This window comes from Oncorhynchus mykiss, chromosome 24, assembly GCF_013265735.2.
Source record: "Oncorhynchus mykiss isolate Arlee chromosome 24, USDA_OmykA_1.1, whole genome shotgun sequence".
NCBI lineage: Eukaryota > Metazoa > Chordata > Actinopteri > Salmoniformes > Salmonidae > Oncorhynchus > Oncorhynchus mykiss.
In genome coordinates, this window is record NC_048588.1 from 42,722,640 (window position 1) to 42,750,124 (window position 27,485).

The following is a 27,485-nucleotide window of genomic DNA, read 5'->3' on the forward strand; positions in this document are numbered from 1 at the left end:
GTACTGGTTCTGCGTTTTCTAGTGCAGGAATGTGGGTAGAAGTCAGGAAACGTATAATAGATAATCTGTCTGTATCCACAACGGAGCCGATGGCCATACTGATTCATGTGCAGTGTTAATGAGTCTCTAGTCCTTTAGCTCACATGGGCAACAAGATCTGTTTTTATAAGTTGCTACAAACCCATGGCAAGATTAGACAAATGTGTTACAGATAAGATTGGCTTGGGTCCCAAAACCCGCAACCAATACATTTTCCTCCGTGACATCGTTTTCCAAGTAGTTCAATTTAAATAAAGGTTAAATAAATAAAAAATAAAATAATTTAGTCATAAAACCGCGAACATAACAACACTGCCCCGTCCCTTCTTCTGTAGGGTTTATCGGCGGAAGGCATCCAACGTCACTGCGCATTAACGCCACCTACTGCATTGGCGCACGTCCTGCCTTTCCTAGTTTAAAAATAGACAAACAGAAGTATAAAGACGGATTTACTGCAAATGCAGGAACGCCCCGAATAGCACCCTTATCAAATAAACTACTGTATGTGGTTAATTCGATAAAAAACGTAGGTAAATATTGATTGGGTAACTGATCCGTTATATATATATTTATTTCGTCGAAATTCATTGAGCCTTGGTATGCATACATTTAATATAACTATTCGAGTGAACGTTGATTAAAATCTGCAACCCATCAATACCTTATATCAAGGCATTTCACTGTACTTGTGGATGTGACATTAAAACTTGAAACATATATCAAGTAATTGTTGAAGTAAAAGTTTACATAAAAGGTTTCGTGAAATTGATACGTAAAGGTTTTTAATTTTGTCACTCAATAATATTCCACCAATCGCCACACAAGCCTCGGCGAGTTGCTAGGCAGAATATGGTAATACATGCAACGCAGCCACCTCTGCAGCTACCATTCTGAGGTAAGAACAACTTCCAACGTTTTTCATTAAATATATCAAAAACTCGGGGAGAATTTCAGCTTCATTCCAAAAGTTCAATGTCTAGATCATCTCCTTGTAAGTATCAATCAAAAAAAATCTAAAAATATCGCTCTTGGGTAACACATTTATATCGATAGAAATATACAGATTTTCATTTGGGGTCGCTTTCAAATGTGGTTGTTGTTGTTTTAGGTCCCATCCAAAATGGAGCCTCTTCTTCCTTGTTCTCCGGCAGCTCCAGGCTCGGCTCAACTAGAAGGGGGGACGGGTGGGTCCAGACCAAATATTTAAGGGCTCCGATAAATTATAGACCATTTACTAAATACAAAACAGTATTTAATAATGTTATGAATACGATTTATGATGTACATTTTTCAAGATCGGGTTATACATTAGCGTTAAATGTAATAATGTGGTGAGGCCGCGGTGCAGTAAATGCCCGGGTTTCTACAGCGCTGATTTTTGTGGTATGGTCCGGTTGGAACCGACAAAAAACCAGAGGGGTCAAAAGTAAAGGGGGGAAATACACATAATATACACGATACGGGCGATATGTGTTATAAAACTAGAAAAATAACACCATTTTATACATTTCGTGTTATCGTTGCATAATGATCCGGTTTTGACTCCATTGTCATTGCGCGCTCACCGGTGTGCTTTCCGCGGTGTTTCTGTCCTACCCCCGTAGAGTGGTTAGTTTGACTGCTCTTTGCGATAAAAACCCGGCATGCTGGTTTATTTTTGGGGGGGTACATTTTTTTTTGTTGCTTAGCCCTGTCAATGGAATGGTAGCTAGCAAGCTAACCATCCCAAATAATAATGTCACTCACTATATTACCCTCTTGATAGTTACATTGTTAGCAACAAAAGCTAAGCGAGCTAATAATATACGTTGACCCATTTGTACAAGGGCGCAGTCAACCAGCTGAAATACAAATCCCCATCCTCTCGCTAGACTATTCTACGTGTAATGGTCAGGTGCTATGATTATGCAATCAATGCCTGTTCAGAAATTAAAGTAGCGAGTCAACAAACAGCATACCAGACGGTTATAAACAATTTATTTGCATCCATGCATTTTGCAATATTTGTAAAAAAAATAATATTACCATCTCATTTCCACATTAGAAATTGTCACTTTGTAAAAACAAAGAAAAAATATATCTCCCTCATTAACTTCCATCCCTTCCATCCCAGAGTTTTTAAACCAGTAACTCACTGTTCTGTGGTTGTCATGTGATCATCAGTACAGTCTAACTCTCTGTTCTGTGGTTGTCATGTGATCATCAGTACAGTCCAACTCTGTTCTGTGGTTGTCATGTGATCATCAGTACAGTCCAACTCTCTGTTCTGTGGTTGTCATGTGATCATCAGTACAGTCCAACTCTCTGTTCTTTGGTTGTCAGGTGATCATCAGTACAGTCCAACTCTCTGTTCTGTGGTTGTCAGGTGATCATCAGTACAGTCCAACTCTCTGTTCTGTGGTTGTCATGTGATCATCAGTACAGTCCAACTCTCTGTTCTGTGGTTGTCAGGTGATCATCAGTACAGTCTAACTCTCTATTCTGTGGTTGTCAGGTGATCATCAGTACAGTCTAACTCTCTGTTCTGTGGTTGTCATGTGATCATCAGTACAGTCAAACTCTCTGTTCTGTGGTTGTCATGTGATCATCAGTACAGTCTAACTCTCTGTTCTGTGGTTGTCATGTGATCATCAGTACAGTCTAACTCTCTGTTCTGTGGTTGTCATGTGATCATCAGTACAGTCTAACTCTCTGTTCTGTGGTTGTCATGTGATCATCAGTACAGTCCAACTCTGTTCTGTGGTTGTCATGTGATCATCAGTACAGTCCAACTCTGTTCTGTGGTTGTCAGGTGATCATCAGTACAGTCCAACTCTCTGTTCTGTGGTTGTCAGGTGATCATCAGTACAGTCTAACTCTCTGTTCTGTGGTTGTCAGATGATCATCAATACAGTCTAACTCTGTTCTGTGGTTGTCAGGTGATCATCAGTACAGTCCAACTCTCTGTTCTGTGTTTGTCATGTGATCATCAGTACAGTCTAACTCTCTATTCTGTGGTTGTCATGTGATCATCAGTACAGTCCAACTCTCTGTTCTGTGGTTGTCAGGTGATCATCAGTACAGTCTAACTCTCTGTTCTGTGGTTGTCATGTGATCATCAGTACAGTCTAACTCTCTGTTCTGTGGTTGTCATGTGATCATCAGTACAGTCCAACTCTGTTCTGTGGTTGTCATGTGATCATCAGTACAGTCCAACTCTGTTCTGTGGTTGTCAGGTGATCATCAGTACAGTCCAACTCTCTGTTCTGTGGTTGTCAGGTGATCATCAGTACAGTCTAACTCTCTGTTCTGTGGTTGTCAGATGATCATCAATACAGTCTAACTCTGTTCTGTGGTTGTCAGGTGATCATCAGTACAGTCCAACTCTCTGTTCTGTGTTTGTCATGTGATCATCAGTACAGTCTAACTCTCTATTCTGTGGTTGTCATGTGATCATCAGTACAGTCCAACTCTCTGTTCTGTGGTTGTCAGGTGATCATCAGTACAGTCTAACTCACTGTTCTGTGGTTGTCATGTGATCATCAGTACAGTCTAACTCTCTATTCTGTGGTTGTCAGGTGATCATCAGTACAGTCTAACTCTCTATTCTGTGGTTGTCATGTGATCATCAGTACAGTCTAACTCTCTGTTCTGTGGTTGTCAGGTGATCATCAGTACAGTCCAACTCTCTGTTCTGTGGTTGTCATGTGATCATCAGTACAGTCCAACTCTCTGTTCTGTGGTTGTCAGGTGATCATCAGTACAGTCCAACTCACTGTTCTGTGGTTGTCATGTGATCATCAGTACAGTCCAACTCTCTGTTCTGTGGTTGTCATGTGATCATCAGTACAGTCTAACTCTCTGTTCTGTGGTTGTCATGTGATCATCAGTACAGTCTAACTCTCTGTTCTGTGGTTGTCAGGTGATCATCAGTACAGTCTAACTCTCTGTTCTGTGGTTGTCATGTGATCATCAGTACAGTCTAACTCTCTGTTCTTTGGTTGTCATGTGATCATCAGTACAGTCTAACTCTCTGTTCTGTGGTTGTCATGTGATCATCACTACAGTCTAACTCTCTGTTCTGTGGTTGTCATGTGATCATCAGTACAGTCCAACTCTCTGTTCTGTGGTTGTCAGGTGATCATCAGTACAGTCCAACTCTCTGTTCTGTGGTTGTCAGGTGATCATCAGTACAGTCTAACTCTCTGTTCTGTGGTTGTCATGTGATCATCAGTACAGTCCAACTCTCTGTTCTGTGGTTGTCAGGTGATCATCAGTACAGTCCAACTCTCTGTTCTGTGGTTGTCAGGTGATCATCAGTACAGTCTAACTCTCTGTTCTGTGGTTGTCATGTGATCATCAGTACAGTCTAACTCTCTGTTCTGTGGTTGTCATGTGATCATCAGTACAGTCTAACTCACTGTTCTGTGGTTGTCATGTGATCATCAGTACAGTCTAACTCTCTGTTCTGTGGTTGTCATGTGATCATCAGTACAGTCTAACTCACTGTTCTGTGGTTGTCATGTGATCATCAGTACAGTCTAACTAATCCTGGAGCTGCCAGCAGCTGCGTGAGGTTGGTGTGATCAGGTGGTGACCGTGGTAACTGGTTCCGGGCTGCAGCCATGGAGACCAAGCAGGAAACATCCCCTGTGTGGAACCAGGCAGGGAACAGCGAATCAGGGAACACCACTCAGGTGACTTTTACTGTACTCCACACGTGTCCAACTCATTCCACGTAGGGCAGAGTGTCTGTGGGTTTTCCCTACACCCTTTGTACCTTATTGATGAATTAAGGTCACTAATTAGTGAGGAACTCTCCTCACCTGCTTGTCTTAATAGAAAGGAAATAACTGCAGACACTCTGCCATCCGTGGAATGAGTTTCACACCCCTTCCGTACTCACTCATGTCTTACAAGTAGGGGGAAGTTGCCCCGAGATGCTGATCTTGGGTCAGTTTTGCATTTCCCTCAGTAAATGGTTAAAGGGCCTCATCTGACTCGGGGTCAGTAGATAAAGGGCCTCATCTGACTTGGGGTCAGTAGATAAAGGGCTTCATCTGACTCTGGGTCAGTAGATAAAGGACCTCATCTGACTCTGGGTCAGTAGATAAAGGAGACCATCTGACTCTGGGTCAATAGATAAAGGGCCTCATCTGACTCTGGGTCAGTAGATAAAGGGCCTCATCTGACTCTGGGTCAGTAGATAAAGGACCTCATCTGACTCTGGGTCAGTAGATAAAGGGCCTCATCTGACTCTGGGTCAGTAGATAAAGGACCTCATCTGACTCTGGGTCAGTAGATAAAGGACCTCATCTGACTCTGGGTCAGTAGATAAAGGGCCTCATCTGACTCTGGGTCAGTAGATAAAGGGCCTCATCTGACTCTGGGTCAGTAGATAAAGGGCCTCATCTGACTCTGGGTCAGTAGATAACTCTGGGTCAGTAGATAAAGGACCCCATCTGACTCTGGGTCAGTAGATAAAGGGTCTCATCTGACTCTGGGTCAGTAGATAAAGGGCCTCATCTGACTCTGGGTCAGTAGATAAAGGACCTCATCTGACTCTGGGTCAGTAGATAAAGGACCCCATCTGACTCTGGGTCAGTAGATAAAGGGCCTCATCTGACTCTGGGTCAGTAGATAACTCTCGGTCAGTAGATAAAGGACCCCATCTGACTCTGGGTCAGTAGATAAAGGACCTCATCTGACTCTGGGTCAGTAGATAAAGGACCCCATCTGACTCTGGGTCAGTAGATAAAGGGCCTCATCTGACTCTGGGTCAGTAGATAACTCTCGGTCAGTAGATAAAGGACCCCATCTGACTCTGGGTCAGTAGATAAAGGGCTTCATCTGACTCTGGGTCAGTAGATAAAGGGTCTCATCTGACTCTGGGTCAGTAGATAAAGGGCCTCATCTGACTCTGGGTCAGTAGATAAAGGGTCTCATCTGACTCTGGGTCAGTAGATAAAGGGCCTCATCTGACTCTGGGTCAGTAGATAAAGGGCCTCATCTGACTCTGGGTCAGTAGATAAAGGGCCTCATCTGACTCTGGGTCAGTAGATAAAGGGCCTCATCTGACTCTGGGTCAGTAGATAAAGGGTCTCATCTGACTGGGTCAGTAGATAAAGGACCTCATCTGACTCTGGGTCAGTAGATAAAGGGTCTCATCTGACTGGGTCAGTAGATAAAGGACCTCATCTGACTGTATAAGGTTAGGATTGGGGCAGCAGAAGCTGATCCTACACCTGTATCTAGGTGTAACTTCACCCTGAAGCTCAGGTCTATCAATGTTAGGCGGATCCATTTAGTTTAATTCAGGATCTTCGTCAAAATGCATTCAAACAACGGGACATTTTAAAGTCACAAAAACCCTAGAGTGTTTCTCTGTCTCTCTCTCTCTTTCTGTCTCTGTCTCTCTGTCTGTCTCTCTGTCTCTGTCTCTCTCTCTCTCTCTGTCTCTCTCCGTCTCTACCTCTCTCTCTGTCTCTGTCTCTCTGTCTCTGTCTCTCTCTCTCCGTCTCTACCTCTCTCTCTGTCTCTGTCTCTCTGTCTCTCTCTGTCTCTCTCTCTCTTTCTCTCTCTCTCTCCATCTCTCTCTCTCTGTCTCTCTCTCTCTGTCTCTCTCTCTCTGTCTCTCTCTCTCTGTCTCTCTCTCTCTCTCTGTTTCTCTGTCTCTATGTGTGTTGCAGGTGCATTTTGAGGGCGGTACAGTAGCCCAGATAGTGTACAGTGGAGACCAGCAGGACAGAGGACAGCAGCAGCAGGTGGTCTACACAGCAGACGGTAATTCCTACACCTCCGTGGAGTCGGCAGAACACACCCTAGTCTACATCCACCCGGCCGACGGCTCAGGGGTGAGAAACAAGGACTTTTTTTATTTTTCTACAGGACATTACCATTCGACTTTATTCCCCCACGTACTTTTAGAAGAACTGTTTTGTTTTATGGACCTGTGGTTTCCAGGGTGTGTTTTCTGACCAGCCGCAGGTGGCCTACATTCAGCAGGATGGAACGACTCAACAGGTACACATTTCTATTGACACTTCTTTTTCCATGGATTTGTATTCTAATAACAAGAATGAATTTGAATGCAAATGGCCAATGCAAGTTTTCTCATATTGTATCGTACATATCTCTGGTACGTTCTATATCAAGTCAAGCAGAACTCTAGGTCTTTTAAGTGGAAATGTCGTGTGTTATTCTCTCTCTCGCCACCAGGTGACAGTGTTGTTGCCCAGTGGTCAGAACATGAACGCGGCCAACCTTCATGTCCTCAGTAACGTGGCCGAGGCTCCTCAGGCCCTCCTGGAGCCGGTAACACAGGTGAGGAGTCTGCTGAGCGATTAGTCCATTTTTATTGAGTAATAATAAATAAATCATTAAAAAAACATGAATTGCATTGTGGGTTAAATGTTGTAACACATAATAACACAATAAGTCCCATGATGGCAGTAACTGTCCATTACTGTTTATCATTTATCAACCATCATTTATTCACTCTACTTTAATAACACATTTCAGTTGTTGTGTATATTACACAAGTTTTATATATATATATATATATATATATATATATATATATATATATATTAGTTTAGTTTATATGTGTATGTGTATATCTAGTTTTATTTGATGACTTTATTATTTAATTCCAAGTCATCATCTCATCTCTATAGAGCTGCTGTCTTCTGTCTGACAACATCACTATTTTACTATTTGTTCAAAGTAAATAAGGCTTTATAACTGCTGAATACCAACTATCAATCACTTAGATCACGTATTTTCAGGTAGAGATACCTAGTGAAGCAACTGCCCTCATTCTTCTGTCTCTTCTCTCTATGTCTGTGTCCCCACACAGCCCGGTCAGGGAGGGGCATATAGGCGGTATATAAAGTGCATTTGGAAACTATTCAGACCCCTAGACTTTTTCCACATTTTGAATGTTACAGCCTTATTCTAAAATTGATAAGGGAAAAAAACTATTTAAATCAATCTACACACAATACCCCACAATGACATCACAATACCCCACAATGACATCACAATACCCCACAATGACATCACAATACCCCACAATGACATCACAATACCCCACAATGACATCACAATACCCCACAATGACATCACAATACCCAACAATGACATCACAATACCCCACAATGACATCACAATGACAAAACGAAAACAGGTTTTTAGAAAGTTTAGCAAATGTATGAAAAATAATAAACAGAAATACCTTATTTACATAATTATTCAGACCCTTTGCTATGAGACTCGAAATTGAGTTCAGGTGCTTCCTGTTTCCATTGATCAAACTTGAGATGTTTCTACAACTTGATTGGGGTCCACCTGTGGTAAATTCAATTGATTGGACATGATTTGGAAAGGCACACACCTGTCTATATAATGTCCCACAGTTGACAGTGCATGTCAGAGCAAAAACCAAGCAGTCGAAGGAATTGTCCGTAGAGCTCCGAGACAGGATTGAGACGAGGTACAGATCTGGGGAATGGTACTAAAAAATGTCTGCAGCATTGAAGGTCCCCAAAAACACAAACACAGTTTGGAACCACCAAGACTCTTCCCAGAGCTGGTCACCAGGCCAAACTGAGCAATTGGGGTAGAAGGGCCTTGGTCAGGGTGACCAAGAACCCAATGGTCACTCGGACAGAGATCTAGAGTTACTCTGTGGAGATGGGATAACCTTCCAGAAGGACAACCATCTCTGCAGCATTCCACCAATCAGGCCATTATGGTAGAGTGGCCAGACGGAAGCCACTCCCCAGTAAAAGGCACGACAGCCCGCTTGGGATTTGCCCAAAGACACCCGAAGGACTCTCTGACCATGAGAAACAAGATTCTCTGGTCTGATGAAACCAACATTGAACTCTTTGGTCTGAATGCCAAGCCTCACGTCTGGAGGAAACCTGGCACCATCCCTACGGTGAAGCATGGTGAAGCACGGTGAAGCACGGTGAAGCAGGGTGAAGTATGGGGCGGCAGATAGCCTAATGGTTAGAGCATTGGACTAGTAACCGAAAAGTCACAAGATTGAATCCCCAAGCTGACAAGGTAAAAATCTGTCATTCTGCCCCTGAACAAGGCAGTTAACCCACTGTTCATTGTTTGGAGGAAACCTGGCACCATCCCTACGGTGAAGCATGATGGTGGCAGCATCACACTGTGGGGATATTTATCAGAGACTGGGAGACTAGTCAGAATCGAGGCAAAGATGAATGACGGAATAAAAATATAGATATGAGTGAGGGGGGGGGGGGGGGGGGGTTGTGCATTGATAGGTACACCAAAGACGGCATTTCGCTTAATCAGTCAGCACTAGGAGTCGGACTGGGCCATCAGAACAGAAAGGGTTGCAGTTCAGACGACAACAAAAGCCGACAGTGTTTTCAGGTAACCAGCTGAGGGATAAATGTAACCGCTCTCAAATTCATAGACAAGATGCAAGGACTAACCATACATGATATACAAATGATAGTTTTAACCATGTACCATGTTTAAAGACTTTACAGTGTCTTGACATTTACATTGTTTACAAACACTGGACTAAAACAGTTTATATTTTGGGTTCCTCCGTCGTAGTGCGGATGAAGCCTGAGCTGGAATGTGAAGCTAACTGGAGCTGGTTAGCTGTAGAAAACCCAGAGTCGATGTAGCTTTCTTTTGTAGGATACCCCTCCTTTCATGAGATACCCCTCCTTTCATGAGATACCCCTCCTTTCATGAGATACCCCTCCTTCATGAGATACCCCTCCTTCATGAGATGCCCCTCCTTCATGAGATACCCCTCCCTTCATGAGATACCCCTCCCTTCATGAGATACCCCTCCCTTCATGAGATACCCCTCCTTCATGAGATACCCCTCCCTTCATGAGATACCCCTCCCTTCATGAGATACCCCTCCCTTCATGAGATACCCCTCCCTTCATGAGATACCCCTCCCTTCATGAGATACCCCTCCCTTCATGAGATACCCCTCCCTTCATGAGATACCCCTCCCTTCATGAGATGCCCCTCCCTTCATGAGATACCCCTCCCTTCATGAGATACCCCTCCCTTCATGAGATACCCCTCCCTTCATGAGATACCCCTCCCTTCATGAGATACCCCTCCCTTCATGAGATACCCATCCCTTCATGAGATACCCCTCCCTTCATGAGATACCCCTCCCTTCATGAGATACCCCTCCCTTCATGAGATACCCCTCCCTTCATGAGATACCCCTCCCTTCATGAGATACACCTCCTTCATGAGATACCCCTCTGGACTAAGAGGCACTTTCAATGTAGATTCTCCATTGGGCATGGAGAAGGTAGCTCTCCAGGAACAGGGTTGGAGTTAAAACCTACAGGAGAAGGTAGCTCTCCAGGAACAGGGTTGGAGTTAAAACCTACAGGAGAAGGTAGCTCTCCGGGAACAGGGTTGGAGTTAAAACCTACAGGAGGAGGTAGCTCTCCAGGAACAGGGTTGGAGTTAAAACCTACAGGAGGAGGTAGCTCTCCAGGAACAGGGTTGGAGTTTAAACCTCCAGGAGGGTATCTCTCCAGGAACAGGGTTGGAGTTAAAACCTACAGGAGGGTATCTCTCCAGGAACAGGGTTGGAGTTAAAACCTACAGGAGAAGGTAGCTCTCCAGGAACAGGGTTGGAGTTTAAACCTACAGGAGGGTCTCTCTCCAGGAACAGGGTTGGAGTTAAAACCTACAGGAGGGTTTCTCTCCAGGAACAGGGTTGGAGTTAAAACCTCCAGGAGGGTAGCTCTCTCCAGGAACAGGGTTGGAGTTAAAACCTACAGGAGGGTATCTCTCCAGGAACAGGGTTGGAGTTAAAACCTACAGGAGAAGGTAGCTCTCCAGGAACAGGGTTGGAGTTTAAACCTACAGGAGGGTCTCTCTCCAGGAACAGGGTTGGAGTTAAAACCTACAGGAGGGTTTCTCTCCAGGAACAGGGTTGGAGTTAAAACCTCCAGGAGGGTAGCTCTCTCCAGGAACAGGGTTGGAGTTATCTCTCCAGGAACAGGGTTGGAGTTATCTCTCCAGGAACAGGGTTGGAGTTTAAACCTCCAGGAACAGGGTTGGAGTTATCTCTCCAGGAACAGGGTTGGAGTTTAAACCTCCAGGAACAGGGTTGGAGTTATCTCTCCAGGAACAGGGTTGGAGTTTAAACCTCCAGGAACAGGGTTGGAGTTTAAACCTCCAGGAACAGGGTTGGAGTTATCTCTCCAGGAACAGGGTTGGAGTTATCTCTCCAGGAACAGGGTTGGAGAGGTCTGGTCAACACCTATAACCATACCTTTTTATCCTTTCTACCCCAGGGTCAGCTGTCTGTGTCCAGTTCCCTCCCCTCCATGGCTGGGATGGTTGACCCTTCCTCCAGCCCCCTGGGGGCCACATCCACAGAGGACTCTGACGAAGAGGATGATGACGAAGATGACTCGGACCTAGATGACTGGGAGCCTAGCGCGCCACAGGCCTTTACACCACACAACCTCTGTGAGTGTCTTTACCTCCCTGGTGATGGGGCTCTTCTGGATGTCTACTAGGGACAGGAGTTTTACCTCCCTGGTGATGGGGCTCTTCTGGATGTCTACTAGGGACAGGAGTTTTACCTCCCTGGTGATGGGGCTCTTCTGGATGTCTACTAGGGACAGGAGTTTTACCTCCCTGGTGATGGGGCTCTTCTGGATGTCTACTAGGGACAGGAGTTTTACCTCCCTGGTGATGGGGCTCTTCTGGATGTCTACTAGGGACAGGAGTTTTACCTCCCTGGTTATGGGGCTCTTCTGGATGTCTACTAGGGACAGGAGTTTTACCTCCCAGGTGACAGGGCCTTCTGGATGTCTACTAGGGACAGGAGTTTTACCTCCCAGGTGACAGGGCCTTCTGGATGTCTACTAGGGACAGGAGTCTTACCTCCCAGGTGACAGGGCCTTCTGGATGTCTACTAGGGACAGGAGTCTTACCTCCCAGGTGACAGGGCCTTCTGGATGTCTACTAGGGACAGGAGTTTTACCTCCCTGGTGATGGGGCTCTTCTGGGTGTCTACTAGGGACAGGAGTTTTACCTGATGGACCAATACTGCTTTGTGTTAATACTGACAGTTCAAATGACAATGAACTCATTCTTTATTTCTGTTTTTCTTCTCTCTCTCTCTTTCTTTCTTTCTTTCTCTCTCTCGCTCTCTCTCTCTCTCTCTCTCTCTCTCTCCATCTTTCTCTCTCTCTCTCTCTCTCCATCTTTCTCTCTCTCTCTCTCTCCATCTTTCTCTCTCTCTCTCTCTCTCTCTCTCTCTCTCTCTCTCCTTCCCTCTCTCTCCCTCCTCCTCTCCCCCCTCCTCCCTCCTCCTCTCTCTCCCTCCTCCTCTCCCCCCTCCTCCCTCCTCCTCTCTCCTCCTCTCCCCCCTCCTCCCTTCTCCTCTCCCTCCTCCTCCTCTCCCTCCTCCTCCCTCCTCCTCTCCCTCCTCTCTCTCCCTCCTCCTCTCCTCCCTCCTCCCTCCTCCTCTCCCTCCTCCTCCTCTCCCTCCTCTCTCTCCCTCCTCCTCTCCCCCCTCCTCCCTCCTCCTCCTCTCTCAGGGTGCGAGGAATGTAGCATCTCTAACACATCAGTGTGTGTGAAGCATGGTGCCCTCCACCCCATCCCTAACCGTCCAGTGGTGTCCCGGGCACGGGCCAGCCTCCCCCTCGTTCTCTACATAGACCGCTTCCTAGGGGGAGTCTTCTCCAAGAGACGCATCCCCAAGAGGACCCAGTTCGGCCCCGTGGAGGGACCCCTGGTCAGACAGGGACAACTTCACGACCACTACATCCACCTCAAGGTAAGTTGACCTCTCTGTTTTCTACGAGAATTTAGAATCTCCTCTGCATTATCCTTAACAGCAGACTTGTACATTTCCTCAGTGAAAACAATGTACTGAGAAAAGGTCAAATTGGCTTTTTACCAAATTAGCATATGACAGACCACGTATTCACCCTGCACACCCTAATTGACAACCAAACAAACCAAAACAAAGGCAAAGTTCTCATTCTTTGTTGATTTAAAAAAAAGCCTTTGTCTCAATTTGGCATGAGGGTCTGCTATACAAATTGATTGATTTCAAGGATTTCAACTTCATTCAACTGAGTTCTAAACCTCCTCTTGAAGGTGAATGAGGAAATGACATGTCTAATTGGGATCTTGGCACATCGAGTTCACTGCAGAGCTCTTGAAAGGATTTCAGTGTAGTGGTTTTCTGATGAAACAGGTCTGAATAGGTCCTGATTCCCAGAGTATGCCAAAGATTAAAGTTGGCATCCCTCAGGGCTTTTGGCAAGTCTGGGTTGCCTACTATAGGCGAGTGAGAACAGATGCCCAGGTATTTCTTACAGTCCCTCCACGCTAGTAGGGTGCTGTAAATCACAAAGGTTTTGGCTATGTTGCCCACTTCACTAAAGTTATTAATGAATATAATTGAGCTTAAGGGCAATGAACCACAGGATTGGGCTTCTATCTGAATCCACGTTGACTCTTGTCTGTTTGTGATCCATGTTAGCATGTCGCGGATTTGGGCAGACCCGTAGTACAATTGAAGGGAGGGAAGGGCAAGACCACCCTTAGATTCAGGTTTTGATAAAGTGGAAAACTTGATCCTAGGTTTTTTATTGCCCCATATAAATTTGGTGATGCTTTGGTTAGTTGTTTTGAAGAAGGAAACTGGGAGATAGCATGGGAGCATCTGAAATAAGTAGTTTAGTCTAGTTGAGGACGTTCATACGGATTACATTAACTCTTCCTACTAAGCTAATTGGGAGGGAGATCCAGGTTTGGAGATTGTTCTTGATTCGATCCAGGAGTGGAAGATAATTTTCCCTTGAAAAGGCTGTTCAGATCTGGTGTTATGAAGATCCCGAGGTATTGAAACCCCTGTGTTTTCCATTGGAAAGGACATAGTGTCTTCATAGAGCGGGTGAGTTTAATATTGAGAGGGCAGACACTGGATTTGTTCAAATTGATCCTATAACCTGAAAACTTGCCATACTGAGCAATTGTGTCTAAAATGAGAGGGAGGGATTTCTCAGGGTTGGATATGTAGAGCAAGACATCATCCGCGTAAAGTAGAGCAGGGGGGACAGCGAGCACCCTTGTCTTGTGCCCCGTTCCAGAGGGAATCTGTCAGAGTTCAGTCCATTAGTAGTCACCGTGGCATTTGGATGAGAGTACAGTGATTTGATCCATTTAATAAAATTTGGGCCCATATTGAACTTTTCTAAGACTGAAAACAGAAAGCTCCACTCCATCCTGTCAAACGCCTTCTCAGCATCCAGTGAAGCCAGCAGGACAGGGGTCTTCTGTGCGTTTACCTGATCAATAATATCAAAAAGACGGCGAATGTTATCAGAAGAGTATCTGTCTCTAATAAATCCAGTTTGGTCCGCTTTTATTATTTTGGGAAGAAGAGTGTTTAGTCTTTTGGCGTGCAATTTGGTAATTATTTTATAGTCGAAATCCAACAAGCTTATGGGCCAGAAGGACGAGCAGGAATGGGGGTCCTTGTCCTTAGAACTCTCTGGGGAATCCATCTGGGCCTGGGGACTTATTAGGTGGCATGGAGGTAATCGCCTCCAGGATCTCCTCGGGAGTGAAGGGGGAGTTGAGATCTTCTTGGTTGGTCTCTGATAGTTTAGGTAGCAAGATTCCCTCTAGGAAAGAGTGGAGTTCTGCCTCCGTGTGTTTTCTCTCAGAGGTGTATAGTTTGCAGTAAAAATCATGAAAAGTTAAATTGATATTTTTTTGGGTCATATGTGACCTCGTCCTCTGCTGTTCGGATAGCCATGATTGTACGCTCTGACTGCTCCTTTTTTAATTGGTAAGCAAGCAATCAATCTACTGGGCCTATTGCTCTACTCATGGTATTTCTGTTTAGTTAAGAAAACTTTTTTTTTTTATATCTCCCGAGTGTAGTCCAAATTCAGTTTGGCTTTGGCTGCTTTAAGATGACTCCAGGAGGTGCTGTCTGGGGATTGTTTATGTGCTTCTTCACAGCGTTCCAGCTCCCTCTCAAGATCCAGCCTGTGTGCTTCCATTGCTTTTCTCTTAGAGGAAGCATATGCGATTACATGACCTCTTAGTGTGGCTTTAGCAGCGTCCCACATTGTGGCCGGAGAAACAGGAGAATCTTTATTGTCTTGTGTGTGTGTGTAGTTGTCTATCCATGTAGTTACCAATGTATTGAACACTTCGTTTGATAGCATGGGAGGTGTTGCATTTCCAGCTCGTTGACCTCGGGATGTTTTTGCAGAGGTCAAAACGGAGGCGTGATCTGAAAGTGCTGTGGGTCCGATTTGTACACGTGGCTGAATTTATGATTTATGATTTATGGATAAGTATGGTTGTGCCTTCACTGTTTGATTTGAAGGATGAGAAAAACACCTGTCCCACCCAAGCTCTGCGGAGTTTAGCATGTTCGGCATCACAGTGGTGTGTCTCTTGTAATAGCGCGATGTCTGCTTTTTCCTTTTTTAGAGCACATAGTATCTTTTTTCGTTTTATTGCATGCCCTAGACCATGGCAGTTCCATGTCAATAGATTTAAGGTGCTAGTCATCGTCATTGAGCAGTAATCGAACTTTAGTGCAAGTCATTGTGTTCCAAATAAACCAACAGTTAGCAACGCACAACGTCTCCCCCTCCCCACCAAAGAAATGCCTCATCCTCTCCTCTCCACCCCACATTGAGTAAATGACAACGTCTCCCCCTCCCCACCAAAGAAATGCCTCATCCTCTCCACCCCACATTGAGTAAATGACAACGTCTCCCCCTCCCCACCAAAGAAATGCCTCATCCTCTCCACCCCGCATTGAGTAAATTACAACGTCTCCCCCTCCCCACCAAAGAAATGCCTCATCCTCTCCACCCCACATTGAGTAAATGACAACGTCTCCCCCTCCCCACCAAAGAAATGCCTCATCCTCTCCACCCCGCATTGAGTAAATTACAACGTCTCCCCCTCCCCACCAAAGAAATGCCTCATCCTCTCCACCCCACATTGAGTAAATGACAACGTCTCCCTCTCCCCACCAAAGAAATGCCTCATCCTCTCCACCCCACATTGAGTAAATGACAACGTCTCCCCCTCCCCACCAAAGAAATGCCTCATCCTCTCCACCCCGCATTGAGTAAATGACAACGTCTCCCCCTCCCCACCAAAGAAATGCCTCATCCTCTCCACCCCACATTGAGTAAATGACAACGTCTCCCCCTCCCCACCAAAGAAATGCCTCATCCTCTCCACCCCGCATTGAGTAAATGACAACGTCTCCCCCTCCCCACCAAAGAAATGCCTCATCCTCTCCGCCCCGCATTGAGTAAATGACAACGTCTCCCCCTCCCCACCAAAGAAATGCCTCATCCTCTCCACCCCACATTGAGTAAATGACAACGTCTCCCTCTCCCCACCAAAGAAATGCCTCATCCTCTCCACCCCGCATTGAGTAAATGACAACGTCTCCCTCTCCCCACCAAAGAAATGCCTCATCCTCTCCACCCCGCATTGAGTAAATGACAACGTCTCCCTCTCCCCACCAAAGAAATGCCTCATCCTCTCCTCTCCACCCCACATTGAGTAAATGACAACGTCTCCCCCTCCCCACCAAAGAAATGCCTCATCCTCTCCACCCCACATTGAGTAAATGACAACGTCTCCCCCTCCCCACCAAAGAAATGCCTCATCCTCTCCACCCCGCATTGAGTAAATTACAACGTCTCCCCCTCCCCACCAAAGAAATGCCTCATCCTCTCCACCCCACATTGAGTAAATGACAACGTCTCCCCCTCCCCACCAAAGAAATGCCTCATCCTCTCCACCCCGCATTGAGTAAATTACAACGTCTCCCCCTCCCCACCAAAGAAATGCCTCATCCTCTCCACCCCACATTGAGTAAATGACAACGTCTCCCTCTCCCCACCAAAGAAATGCCTCATCCTCTCCACCCCACATTGAGTAAATGACAACGTCTCCCCCTCCCCACCAAAGAAATGCCTCATCCTCTCCACCCCGCATTGAGTAAATGACAACGTCTCCCCCTCCCCACCAAAGAAATGCCTCAGCCTCTCCACCCCACATTGAGTAAATGACAATGTCTCCCCCTCCCCACCAAAGAAATGCCTCATCCTCTCCACCCCGCATTGAGTAAATGACAACGTCTCCCCCTCCCCACCAAAGAAATGCCTCATCCTCTCCGCCCCGCATTGAGTAAATGACAACGTCTCCCCCTCCCCACCAAAGAAATGCCTCATCCTCTCCACCCCACATTGAGTAAATGACAACGTCTCCCTCTCCCCACCAAAGAAATGCCTCATCCTCTCCACCCCGCATTGAGTAAATGACAACATCTCCCTCTCCCCACCAAAGAAATGCCTCATCCTCTCCACCCCGCATTGAGTAAATGACAACGTCTCCCTCTCCCCACCAAATAAATGCCTCATCCTCTCCTCTCCACCCCACATTGAGTAAATGACAACGTCTCCCCCTCCCCACCAAAGAAATGCCTCATCCTCTCCACCCCGCATTGAGTAAATGACAACGTCTCCCTCTCCCCACCAAAGAAATGCCTCATCCTCTCCACCCCGCATTGAGTAAATGACAACGTCTCCCTCTCCCCACCAAAGAAATGCCTCATCCTCTCCTCTCCACCCCACATTGAGTAAATGACAACGTCTCCCCCTCCCCACCAAAGAAATGCCTCATCCTCTCCACCCCGCATTGAGTAAATGACAACGTCTCCCCCTCCCCACCAAAGAAATGCCTCATCCTCTCCGCCCCGCATTGAGTAAATGACACAGTAGCCCTCGTCCAGACCACACTAAAAGAGGGGAGAAAAATAAAATCAATAGCCCAGCCTACATATAAAGGAAAATAAATATAAATTGGACGGCTATAGTGACATTTAGCGGGTGGGTCTTTGGATATCGGCTATATGTCGTCTTATCTCCTTTTTCTTACTGAAGCTAAATGAGTTTGAACTTGGGGTGGAGGTAAGATTAGGAATTGGAAACGACTTTTGTGGAGCTCTTAGTTCATGCGGCCATCTTGTTCAAGGGTCACGTGACCCCCCCCATAGTGTATTTCTGTATTGGTTTAGTGATTCACCGTAGTGAAGGTGTAGACGCAGGTTTTCTGGGTCTCTATGTTTTTGGTTGGACAGGCTTCATCAAACCATTTGTCGATGTTGTTCATTTTCTTTGGTTGTCTGCTGGACATTGTTAGATTTGATAAGGAAGCTGAGAGGTCAAATATACTGTTTAGGTTTTCCACTGCCAAGTTTACACCTTCACTATTACAGTGGAACGTTTTACCCAGAAAATTGTTGTTGCAGGATGTGGCGTGGGGGGGGTGTATTAGTGGAGGTTGGGCCTGTTGCAGGATGGGGCGTGGGGGGGGGGGGGGGGGGGTGTATTAGTGGGGGTTGGGCCTGTTGCAGGATGGGGCGTGGGGGGTTGTATTAGTGGGGGTTGGGCCTGTTGCAGGATGGGGCGTGGGGGGGTGGTGGGGGGGTGGTGTATTAGTGGGGATTGGGCCTGTTGCTCAGCTCATGGCCTGGGCATATTTCCTGCTGTCATGTTGAGGTCTCTCTTCTCTCTCCGTAGCTGTGTATTGTCTCTAACTCATCCCTCTCTTCTCTCCGTAGCTGTGTATTGTCTCTAACTCATCCCTCTCTTCTTCTCTCTGTAGCTGTGTATTGTCTCTAACTCATCCCTCTCTTCTTCTCTCTGTAGCTGTGTATTGTCTCTAACTCATCCCTCTTTTCTTCTCTCTGTAGCTGTGTATTGTCTCTAACTCATCCCACTCTTCTCTCCGTAGCTGTGTATTGTCTCTAACTCATCCCTCTCTTCTTCTCTCTGTAGCTGTGTATTGTCTCTAACTCATCCCTCTCTTCTCTCTCCGTAGCTGTGTATTGTCTCTAACTCATCCCTCTCTTCTCTCTCCGTAGCTGTGTATTGTCTCTAACTCATCCCACTCTTCTTCTCTCTGTAGCTGTGTATTGTCTCTAACTCATCCCTCTCTTCTTCTCTCTGTAGCTGTGCATGCTGGATGCAGACAAGGACATGGAGAAGTCGGATGACATGTGGGTGGACCTATCTGACGAGGACATCTGTAATTGGCTGATGTTTGTTCGGCCCGCCCAGAACCACCTGGAACAGAACCTGGTAGCCTATCAGTACGGCTCCGAAATCTTCTACACAACCATCAAGAACATCCAGCCCAAACAGGAGCTGAAGGTGGGTTGTCTGTGAGCATCGCCGACCGAGCTGACTGATCTACACATCATAATCGGTAGTTGTTTCTGATGCGAGGGGATCAGTCAGCGATTGTAATGTCGTCCATCTGCAACATGCAAACTGTTCCTAATAAAAACACACATGGTTGACTGCTCTTCAGAGGGCTGCACTATGTAGCAGGTCTACACTACGTAGCAGGTCTATACTACGTAGCAGGTCTACACTACGTAGCAGGTCTACACTACGTAGCAGGTCTACACTACGTAGCAGGTCTATACTACGTAGCAGGTCTATTCCAGAGGTCTACACTACGTAGCAGGTCTATTCCAGAGGTCTACACTACGTAGCAGGTCTACACTACGTAGCAGGTCTACACTACGTAGCAGGTCTATTCCAGAGGTCTATACTACGTAGCAGGTCTATTCCAGAGGTCTACACTACGTAGCAGGTCTACACTACGTAGCAGGTCTACACTACGTAGCAGGTCTACACTACGTAGCAGGTCTATACTACGTAGCAGGTCTATTCCAGAGGTCTATACTACGTAGCAGGTCTACACTACGTAGCAGGTCTATTCCAGAGGTCTACACTACGTAGCAGGTCTACACTACGTAGCAGGTCTACACTACGTAGCAGGTCTATACTACGTAGCAGGTCTACACTACGTAGCAGGTCTACACTACGTAGCAGGTCTATTCCAGAGGTCTACACTACGTAGCAGGTCTATTCCAGAGGTCTATACTACGTAGCAGGTCTACACTACGTAGCAGGTCTATTCCAGAGGTCTATACTACGTAGCAGGTCTATTCCAGAGGTCTACACTACGTAGCAGGTCTACACTACGTAGCAGGTCTACACTATGTAGCAGGTCTACACTACGTAGCAGGTCTACACTACGTAGCAGGTCTACACTACGTAGCAGGTCTACACTACGTAGCAGGTCTATACTACGTAGCAGGTCTATACTACGTAGCAGGTCTACACTACGTAGCAGGTCTATTCCAGAGGTCTACACTACGTAGCAGGTCTATTCCAGAGGTCTACACTACGTAGCAGGTCTACACTACGTAGCAGGTCTACACTACGTAGCAGGTCTACACTACGTAGCAGGTCTACACTACGTAGCAGGTTTGAGGAGTAAGCGAGGTAACTTTGGTCAACTTGAGTTCATTTCGGGATAACCAGTCATACGAAAGTGGCTCACCTTCTAGCCAGGTACATTTCTATGGCAACGAATCCTTCAGAACTAACCCGCTCCAGGGCAGGCTAACTCACTGCTAACTCACTGCTAACTCACTGCTAACTCACAGGCTAACTCACAGGCTAACTCACTGCTAACTCACTGCTAACTCACTGCTAACTCACTGCTAACTCACTGCTAACTCAGCTTACCCTGAATGAAATGACTGAGATCAGATTCCCTCCCTCCTTCCTTCAGAACTAACCCGCTCCTGGGCAGGCTAACTCACTGCTAACTCACTGCTAACTCACTGCTAACTCACTGCTAACTCCGCTTACCCTGAATGAAATGACTGAGATCAGATTCCCTCCCTCTTGCAAAGATCGTGTCATTATCACCTTCATTTGAGGAAGATGAATGATTTAAAAATATTTGATTTATCAAATGTTATAGTATTTAGACAGAATGCATTTGAAACTTCTCTTACAGTAAAGGTTTTTGTCTGACTTAAGCACACCGAAGACGGCATTAACGATAAGTAATGAAATGAAGACCGAACACACATCTATTTCTCACCGTAGCCTGCTGATTTTACAAGATAACATTTCCTTCATTTTGATTTCGCCACAAATGAAGGAAATGAATCACTGAATTGCCCGTTGATGTTTCAGCATTGTCTCAATGAAGAGTTTGGCGTTCGACTATCCTCCGTGAAACACGCGCAGTTCCAACAGGGCTCTGAAGACCAGGAGTTTTATGTTGTGACGCAGGATGGGGCGTGTGGGGGGGGGGGTGTATTAGTGGGGGTTGGGCCTGTTGCAGGATGGGGCGTGGGGAGGGTGTATTAGTGGGGGTCTGCAGGATGATAAGAGTTGTTGTAGTGATAAGGCTTTCTTTCAGAAAGAAGCGAGTGCAGATTCAATAGTGTCATTGTTGCACCATTACTAAAGCTAAAACGGTTAACTGCCTGTTCAGGGGGCAGAATGACAGATTTGTACCTTGTCCCCTCCCTTCATGAGATACCCCTCCCTTCATGAGATACCCCTCCTTCATGAGATACCCCTCCCTTCATGAGATACCCCTCCCTTCATGAGATACCCCTCCCTTCATGAGATACCCCTCCTTCATGAGATGCCCCTCCTTCATGAGATGCCCCTCCTTTCATAAGATACCCCTCCTTCATGAGATACCCCTCCCTTCATGAGATACCCCTCCCTTCATGAGATACCCCTCCCTTCATGAGATACCCCTCCCTTCATGAGATACCCCTCCTTCATGAGATACCCCTCCCTTCATGAGATGCCCCTCCTTTCATAAGATACCCCTCCTTTCATAAGATACCCCTCCTTCATGAGATACCCCTCCTTCATGAGATACCCCTCCTTCATGAGATGCCCCTCCTTTCATAAGATACCCCTCCTTTCATAAGATACCCCTCCTTTCATAAGATACCCCTCCTTTCATAAGATACCCCTCCTTTCATAAGATACCCCTCCTTTCATAAGATACCCCTCCTTTCATAAGATACCCCTCCTTTCATAAGATACCCCTCCTTTCATAAGATACCTCCTTCATGAGATACCCCTCAAAGCACATTATTATTTGGGCGGCAGGGTAGCCTAGGGATTAGAGCGTTGGAATAGTAACCGGAAGGTTGCAAGTTCGAACAGGCAATTAAACCCACTGTTCCTGGGCTGTCATTGAAAATAAGAATTTGTTCTTAACTGACTTGCCCGGTTAAATAAAGGTAAAAATGAAATGATAAAGAGTTTGACCTGTTTCTTCTTTTCCCCCAGGTGTGGTACGCAGCGTCATACGCCGAGTTTGTCAATCAGAAGGTCCACGATGTCACGGACGAGGAGAGGAAAGGTGGGTGTCCGTGCTTCGTTCAGACAACAACACTGTTGTGTCCATGATAGAAGTGATGGTGATGTTTAGTTAAAGCTTGGTCACAAATGGGTCTTCCAAATGGACAATGACCCTAAGCATACTTCAAAAGTTGTGGCAAAATGGCTTAAGGTCAACAAGGTCAATCCTATAGATCATTTGTAGGCTGAACTGAAAAAGCGTGTGTGATCAAGGAGGCCTACAAACCTGACTCAGTTACACCAGCTCTGTCAGGAGGAATGGGCCAAAATTCACCCAACTTATTGTGGGAAGCTCGTGGAAGGCTACCCGAAACACTTGACCCAAGTTAAACAATTTAAAGGCAATGCTACCAAATACTAATTGAGTGTATGTAAACTTCTGACCCACTGGGAATGTGATGAAAGAAATAAAAGCTGAAATAAATAATTCTCTCTACTATTTTTTTTACATTTCACATTCTTAAAATAGTGGTGATATTAGCTGACCTAAGACAGTGAATTGTTACTAGGATTAAATGTCAGGACTGGTGATAAACGGAGTTTAAATGTATTTGGCTGAGGTGTATGTAAACTACCGACTTCAACTGTATGTGTGTGTTTGTAGCCTTGTCTATGATAGCAGTGATGTTAAATACAAGAACACAAGGGAATGCTCATTTAAATACAAGAACACAGGGGCATGCTCATTTAGAAGATGGCTAGTCATTATAGACGGCTTGTTGTTATTAGCCTGGTTCTGCTAAGACGGCTAGTCGTTATTTTCCTGGTTCTGTAAGATGGCTAGTTGTTATTAGCCTGGTTCTGTAAGGACAGCAGGTACATTACGAATTCTAAAAGATATTATAAAAACAATTGTTGCGACCAAATCATGTGCTGGTGCACCAGTGGAGAATTGAGTGTAACAGACCCATGACCGTGGGTTGTGTTTTCAGTGTTACGCGAGCAGGAGAAGAACTGGCCCTGTTACGAGTGTAACAGACGCTTCATGAGTTCAGAACAGCTACAGCAGCACCTCAACATGCACGATGACAAACTGGACTGCGTCACCAGGTAACACACACAGTAGTCAACACTCCTCTCCTAGACCTGTAAAAACACAGTTTTACAAAATGTGTTTAGTAAAAAGCCTGATTTTAATTGAATGATCGAAGGGGATCGACTTTAACCTGTGTTTCTGCAGACCGAAGGGGCGTGCTCGTGGGCGTGGCAGGAAGAGGTTTGGGACAGGAAGGAGACCGGGCCGCCCCCCTAAATTCATCCGGTTGGACCCTTCGATCGCCACGGCAGGGGACAAGACACCGGTACGTACAACTGTGTAACAGTCATAGTTTACTTTGAGACACTGTCCCAAATTGTCTCCTATTCTCTACGCAGTGCACTACTGTTAACCAGGGGCCTGCAGTGCACTACTATTAACCAGGGGCCTGCAGTGCACTACTGTTAACCAGGGGCCTGTAGTGCACTACTGTTAACCAGGGGCCTGCAGTGCACTACTGTTAACCAGGGGCCTGCAGTGTAGTGCTGTTAACCAGGGGCCTGCAGTGCATTACTGTTAACCAGGGGCCTGCAGTGTACTGCTGATAACCAGGGGCCTGCAGTGCATTACTGTTAACCAGGGGCCCGCAGTGCATTACTGTTAACCAGGGGCCTGCAGTGCATTACTGTTAACCAGGGGCCTGCAGTGCATTACTGTTAACCAGGGGCCTGCAGTGCATTACTGTTAACCAGGGGCCTGCAGTGCATTACTGTTAACCAGGGGCCTGCAGTGCATTACTGTTAACCAGGGGCCTGCAGTGCATTACTGTTAACCAGGGGCCTGCAGTGCATTACTGTTAACCAGGGGCCTGCAGTGCATTACTGTTAACCAGGGGCCTGCAGTGTAGTGCTGTTAATCAGGGGCCTGCAGTGTAGTGCTGTTAACCAGGGATAGACTAATGTCTCCGGGCCTGATAGACCTGTATCTGAATGTTTCCGGGCCTGATAGACCTGTATCTGAATGTCTCCGGGCCTGATAGACCTGTATCTGAATGTTTCCGGGCCTGATAGACCTGTATCTGAATGTTTCCGGGCCTGATAGACCTGTATCTGAATGTTTCCCGGCCTGCAGGAAAACTTAAATCCATTGGACCTCATTTCTATCAGCATGTTACATGTGCAACCTGAGGAAAATCACCTCTAGACCACCATTACTCCACACACAGAGATGCATACAAAACTCTCCCTCGCCCTCCATTTGGTAAATCTGACCATAATTATTCCTCCTGATTTCTGCTTACAAGAAAAAACTAAAGCAGGAAGTACCAGGGACTCGCTCAATACGGAAGATGACGCGGATGCTACGCTACAGGACTGTTTTGCTAGCACAGACTGGAATTTGTTCCCGGGATTCATCCAATGGCATTGAGGAGTATACCACCTGTCAACGTCTTCATCATTAAGTGCATCGACGACGTTGTCCCCATAGTGACCGTGCGTACATTTCCCAACCAGAAGCCATGGATTGCAGATAACATCTGCACCGAGCTAAAGGCTAGGAGATGATTGTGGACTACAGAAAAAGCAGGGTCGAGCACGCCCCCATTCTCATCGACAGGGCTGTAGTGGAGCAGGTTGAGAGCTTCAAGTTCGTTGGTGTCCACATCACCAACGAACTGTCATGGTCCAAACACACCAAGACCAACGCCTATTCACCCACAGGAGACTGAAAATATTTGGCATGGGTCCTCAGATCCTCAAAATTCTACAGCCGCACCATCGAGAGCCTCCTGACTGGTTGCATCACCACCTGGTATGGTAACTGCTCAGCATCTGACCAGAAGTCACTACAGAGGGTAGTGCATATGGCCCAGTACATCACTGGGGCCAAGCTTCCTGCCATCCAGGACCTCTATACCAGGCGGTGTCAGATGAAGGCCCTAAAGATTGTCAAAGACTCCAGCCACCCTAGTCATAGATTGTTCTCTCTGCTATCGCACGGCAAGCGGTACCGGAATGCCAAGTCTAGGTCCAAAGGGCTCCTTAACAGCTTCTACCCCCAAGCCATAAGACTCCTGAACAGCTAATCAGCTAATCTTTACATTGACCCCCTTTGTTTTTACACTGCTGCTACTCACTGTTTATTATCTATGTATAGTCACTTCACCCCTATCTACTGTACAAATTACCTCAACTAACCTTTACCCCCGCACATTGTACTGGTACCCCCTGTATATAGCCTCCTCATTGATTCTGTACCGTAACACCCTGTATATAGCCTCCACATTGACTCTGTACCTGTACCCCCTGTATATAGCTTCCACATTGACTCTGTACCGGTACCCCCTGTATATAGCCTCCACATTGACTCTGTACCGGTGCCCCCTGTATATAGCCTCCACATTGACTCTGTACCGTAATACCCTGTATATAGCCTCCACATTGACTCTGTACCGTAATACCCTGTATATAGCCTCCACATTGACTCTGTACCGTAATACCCTGTATATAGCCTCCACATTGACTCTGTACCGTAATACCCTGTATATAGCCTCCACATTGACTCTGTACCGGTACCCCCTGTATATAGCCTCCACATTGACTCTGTACCGTAATACCCTGTATATAGCCTCCACATTGACTCTGTACCGTAATACCCTGTATATAGCCTCCACATTGACTCTGTACCGTAATACCCTGTATATAGACTCGTTTTTTATTGTGTTATTTATTTATTTTATTTTTTATTTAGTAAATATTTTCTTAACCAACAATGCAGTTCAATAAATAGAGTTAAGGGCTTGTTAAGTAAGCATTTCACAGTAAGGTCTACCTACATACCGATAGACCTGTATCTGAATGTGTCTGTCTCCATACTGATAGACCTGTATCTGAATGTGTCTGTCTCCATACTGATAGACCTGTATCTGAATGTGTCTGTCTCCATACTGATAGACCTGTATCTGAATGTGTCTGTCTCCATACTGATAGACCTGTATCTGAATGTGTCTGTCTCCATACTGATAGACCTGTATCTGAATGTGTCTGTCTCCATACTGATAGACCTGTATCTGAATGTGTCTGTCTCCATATTGATAGACCTGTATCTGAATGTGTCTGTCTCCATACTGATAGACCTGTATCTGAATGTGTCTGTCTCCATACTGATAGACCTGTATCTGAATGTGTCTGTCTCCATACTGATAGACCTGTATCTGAATGTGTCTGTCTCCATACTGATAGACCTGTATCTGAATGTGTCTGTCTCCATACTGATAGACCTGTATCTGAATGTGTCTGTCTCCATATTGATAGACCTGTATCTGAATGTGTCTGTCTCCATACTGATAGACCTGTATCTGAATGTGTCTGTCTCCATACTGATAGACCTGTATCTGAATGTGTCTGTCTCCATACTGATAGACCTGTATCTGAATGTGTCTGTCTCCATACTGATAGACCTGTATCTGAATGTGTCTGTCTCCATACTGATAGACCTGTATCTGAATGTGTCTGTCTCCATACTGATAGACCTGTATCTGAATGTGTCTGTCTCCATACTGATAGACCTGTATCTGAATGTGTCTGTCTCCATACTGATAGACCTGTATCTGAATGTGTCTGTCTCCATACTGATAGACCTGTATCTGAATGCGTCACAGGAGCTGCTGGGGTTCACAGGGAAGCTGCCGTATGAGGAGAGAGCTGACAGTGCTCTGAATGGCTTCAAGGTGGTAGAGCTGGAGACAGACGGGGAGGGGGGTGGAGGGTTGGAGACAGAGGCACAACTAGACACCCCTGGAGGGGACCTGGCCCCCGACGCAGAAACAGACCCCCCACCCACCACCACCGACCCACCCCTACGCCCCATCAAAGATGACCCGTCCCAGAGCAGCGCCCCTGCCCCGGCAGAACCTCACCTCAGCCTCACCCCCCAGGACATGCGTCGGGCTAAGAGGATACGGGTAAGACTGGTTAGCGGACGAGGCCCTGTGCTGTGTTCAGTAGCGAAATGGGAGAAAACATATTGAAATGTAAAAAAAAATGTAAAAAACACTTCAGGTAGGACAAAAGATTTTCTCCTGTTTAGTGACGACTGAACGCCACCCTGGTCTGTAGTGTTACCAGTAGTCATACAGTCCTGGTCTGTAGTGTTACCAGGAGTCATACAGCCCT

General features: G+C 46.1%; 1 protein-coding gene across 1 annotated transcript in view; it reads left to right on the plus strand.

Moving 5' to 3' along the window:
• Positions 1-891: 891 nt before the first annotated feature.
• Positions 892-27,485, plus strand: part of prdm10 (PR domain containing 10) — a 61,630-nt gene continuing 35,036 nt past the window's right edge. Inside the window, exons 1-12 of the mRNA XM_036961682.1 lie at positions 892-934; positions 4,554-4,715; positions 6,708-6,872; positions 6,982-7,041; positions 7,237-7,341; positions 11,349-11,526; positions 12,606-12,847; positions 19,086-19,286; positions 22,263-22,335; positions 23,267-23,384; positions 23,515-23,635; positions 26,972-27,274. Coding sequence (XP_036817577.1) covers positions 4,644-4,715; positions 6,708-6,872; positions 6,982-7,041; positions 7,237-7,341; positions 11,349-11,526; positions 12,606-12,847; positions 19,086-19,286; positions 22,263-22,335; positions 23,267-23,384; positions 23,515-23,635; positions 26,972-27,274 — 1,638 coding nt within the window. The 5' untranslated portion in view covers positions 892-934; positions 4,554-4,643. The remainder of the gene's footprint in view (positions 935-4,553; positions 4,716-6,707; positions 6,873-6,981; positions 7,042-7,236; positions 7,342-11,348; positions 11,527-12,605; positions 12,848-19,085; positions 19,287-22,262; positions 22,336-23,266; positions 23,385-23,514; positions 23,636-26,971; positions 27,275-27,485) is intronic.